The 2500-nt window shown below is 49.2% G+C and overlaps 3 protein-coding genes across 4 annotated transcripts in view; 2 read left to right on the top strand and 1 right to left on the bottom strand.

Annotated features, from left to right (window-relative positions):
- LOC126581209 (T-complex protein 1 subunit zeta) overlaps nucleotides 1–373 on the bottom strand; it is a 2120-nt gene extending 1747 nt beyond the window's left edge. The window contains exon 1 of the mRNA XM_050244710.1: nucleotides 151–373. Coding sequence (XP_050100667.1) covers nucleotides 151–287 — 137 coding nt within the window. The 5' untranslated portion in view covers nucleotides 288–373. The remainder of the gene's footprint in view (nucleotides 1–150) is intronic.
- A 103-nt stretch (nucleotides 374–476) lies between these two features.
- LOC126581249 (protein BCCIP homolog) lies at nucleotides 477–1619 on the top strand. The gene is made up of 3 exons (XM_050244775.1): nucleotides 477–673; nucleotides 746–872; nucleotides 934–1619. Exons 1-3 carry the CDS (start codon nucleotides 554–556, stop codon nucleotides 1587–1589), a joined length of 903 nt encoding a protein of 300 aa, XP_050100732.1. The 5' UTR covers nucleotides 477–553; the 3' UTR covers nucleotides 1590–1619.
- A 194-nt stretch (nucleotides 1620–1813) lies between these two features.
- Nucleotides 1814–2500, top strand: part of LOC126581760 (putative aminopeptidase W07G4.4) — a 4691-nt gene continuing 4004 nt past the window's right edge. Inside the window, exon 1 of one of the 2 annotated variants that reach the window (XM_050245639.1) lies at nucleotides 1814–1916. The gene's annotated coding sequence lies outside the window, so the exon portion shown is untranslated. Of the gene's footprint in view, nucleotides 1917–2483 lie in introns of those variants that run through there. The other variant, XM_050245638.1, reaches the window with a different exon arrangement.

Here is a 2500-nt window from a genome sequence, read left to right on the forward strand (position 1 = left end):
CGAAATCCTCCACCGACCATCCGGTTTTTCAATCATTCATGCCTTTTGCAGGCTCTTGGGAATGCTTTTTGAGGCCGATTCATTGAGAAAACGGGCAAAATGCGGTTTCTGCCGAACAGTTGGTCTACCGGGCGGAGGCGGGGTACTCACATTTTCATCGTCCCCTTCGGGCCGAGGTTCGTTTTCATCACATCCTGGATTCCTTTGGCGGCGGTGATGTTGATGGCCAGCGCCTGGGCAGCACGGGCAAATTCGGCTTTCGGGTTTAACAAACTAATCGAAGCCATTTTTGTGGAAGATTTCTTTTCGTTCAACAAAAACTTGGTTTCACGAGCCGGGGAGCGAGAGCGATTTCGAGAATGAGCCAAGGTGTCTAAGCCAAACGGGTAAAGTCATTCCCGAATCAAGATTTTTTTGACAAACGAGGCCGCATCGATTCACGTGTTTGGTTAAAACACCTTGGCTGTCATCCGGGGCATGCGGCTTGGTTTTTTGTAAACAAGCATTTTTCCTGAATTATTGAAGCCGCCGGAAATCGGGAAAACCCGGAAAAATGAGCAATAAAAAGGTAAAAGTGGAGGCCGAAGACGATGAGGATCGTCGCATGGACACTAAAAGCGATAGCGATGACTCGAGTGACGAGGAGAACGAGGAAGCCGTTGAGGGAGATGAGGTTCGTTGTCGCCCCCGCCGGGTCCGTGAAAAGTGGCGGCTTCGGTTGCTTATCACTTCCTTTCGTTCTCAGGGCATTACAGTGGATTTTGAGGGCAGAAACCCGATCGACCCGGACCTGGACGGGATTAAGCAGATGCTCGGTCAACTGTTCGTGAAGGCACACATCGACTTGAGCGAAATGGCGAGCGCGATCATCGGTAAGTGAGTTTGGAAGTGTGGTTCTAAAGTCCCAAATAACCCGGGAATCTTTTCAATCAGGACAAAACTACGTCGGTAGTGTGCTGAAACAATCGTACAACGATGACGAAGAAGATGACGACGAGGATATGGACATGGATGATCCGTGCCAGGTCGTGTTTGGCGTAACGACGGTCATCAACCTGAGGAACAAGCAGGACTTGAATTCCATCCGCCAACTACAGAAGATGATCTTTGAGAAGGCGGAAAAGTACGCCACAGAGCTCGTTTTGCAGCAGTTCCGGGAAGCGCTGGAAAGCGGCAACAAGACGACGGGCTTGCTGATCAACGAACGCTTCATCAACATCCCCGCCGCCGTAAGCGTTCCGATGTGCGAGAACCTACTGAACGAGATGGAACGGGCCCGCTCGAAGGGCATGCCGTACAGCTTCGATTACTACCTGATGTTTGTGAAATACTATCAGCAAGCGGCCTCCGGTGATAAACCGGCAGAGGTGATCTATTCCAATGACGAGGAGGAGTATTTCATTAAGGAATCGCTGGCCAGCTTCGACTACTCGGTCCAGAAGGAAACGACCACGGCTTTGGCCGGCCAGTGGCAGAAGAAGGACGAAGAACTGCAACCATTCCGGAAGGTGCTTCTCATCGAGGCGAGCAAACTGCCGGGCATTATCACGACCATCAAGAATTTAGTATCGTCCGCGGCCAACAAATAAACAGAAGGAATAATTTCTGTTTCACTTTTCTTTTCCCTCTTTGCATGAGTGTGATTTCCCCTTAACTGTGTGCGCGTGTGTAAGAATAAAACTGGATCATGTTCCTGCAACGAATTCTGATTCTCGGTTGGTTTCGGATCTGATTTACGGATTTTAACCCTTTTGTGATCGACGTGGATGTTGAGGGTTAACATGCGGAGAGTTTGGATTGTTTTGGTTCGACACACACACGCGTGATCCGGCGAGTCAGCAAGTTCTGAGTTGTTGGTGCAAGTGGGGGTATTTGTGCAAAAAAAGTGTGTAATTGGTGGCTCAGAGCCCAAAAAGGTGAGCTTAAAGACGCCGGCATGTTGTCCTAGGTCCGGGTGTCCGTTGGGGGGCGTCCGGGAGTCCGTGGGGGGTCGATTTCATGGAGGTGGTTCTGCAAAAACCGCATCACTCATTAACCCTTCGGTGCAGAGCGCGACCGTCGATCTCCGGTTTCAATGCGGCGGCATAAAGGGAAGTTTTGTTAAGGTACCGAGGGGCAGAATGTAAAGTAAAATAGCCGATGGGAGTCACATAATTCTGCGAAGGTGACTAAAGCTGAGTAAAATACAATTTGCAATAACAATTGCCACAGGCCTATGATTCATAATAATACGATCATGTGCGGCGGCATGTGGATTAATGCGTGTTTTTAACTTTCGTGAGGGCACGAACGTTCTTGCGAGGTCATAGCCTCTATCCGATGAGTACTGGCGATTCTAAAGAACGGAAGAATTATTCATTGTATGCTGTGCTACCATATTACCACTCAACACGCTTGGTGCTACTTGATCACATTAAGACACGACACGACAAGAGTATAAAGTACCATCAATCCCGCTATCAATTGTGTACTTAGTGATAGCAGCGCGAGCAGAACAGTC

Source organism: Anopheles aquasalis, chromosome 2 (assembly GCF_943734665.1).
Source record: "Anopheles aquasalis chromosome 2, idAnoAquaMG_Q_19, whole genome shotgun sequence".
NCBI lineage: Eukaryota > Metazoa > Arthropoda > Insecta > Diptera > Culicidae > Anopheles > Anopheles aquasalis.

Coding starts and splice junctions, on each gene's coding strand:
- LOC126581249 (XM_050244775.1), top strand. CDS start 554: ATGAGCAATAAAAAGGTAAAAGTGGAGGCCGAAGACGATGAGGATCGT. Junction 674..745: donor AAGCCGTTGAGGGAGATGAG/GTTCGTTGTCGC, acceptor TTTCGTTCTCAG/GGCATTACAGTGGATTTTGA. Junction 873..933: donor AATGGCGAGCGCGATCATCG/GTAAGTGAGTTT, acceptor CTTTTCAATCAG/GACAAAACTACGTCGGTAGT.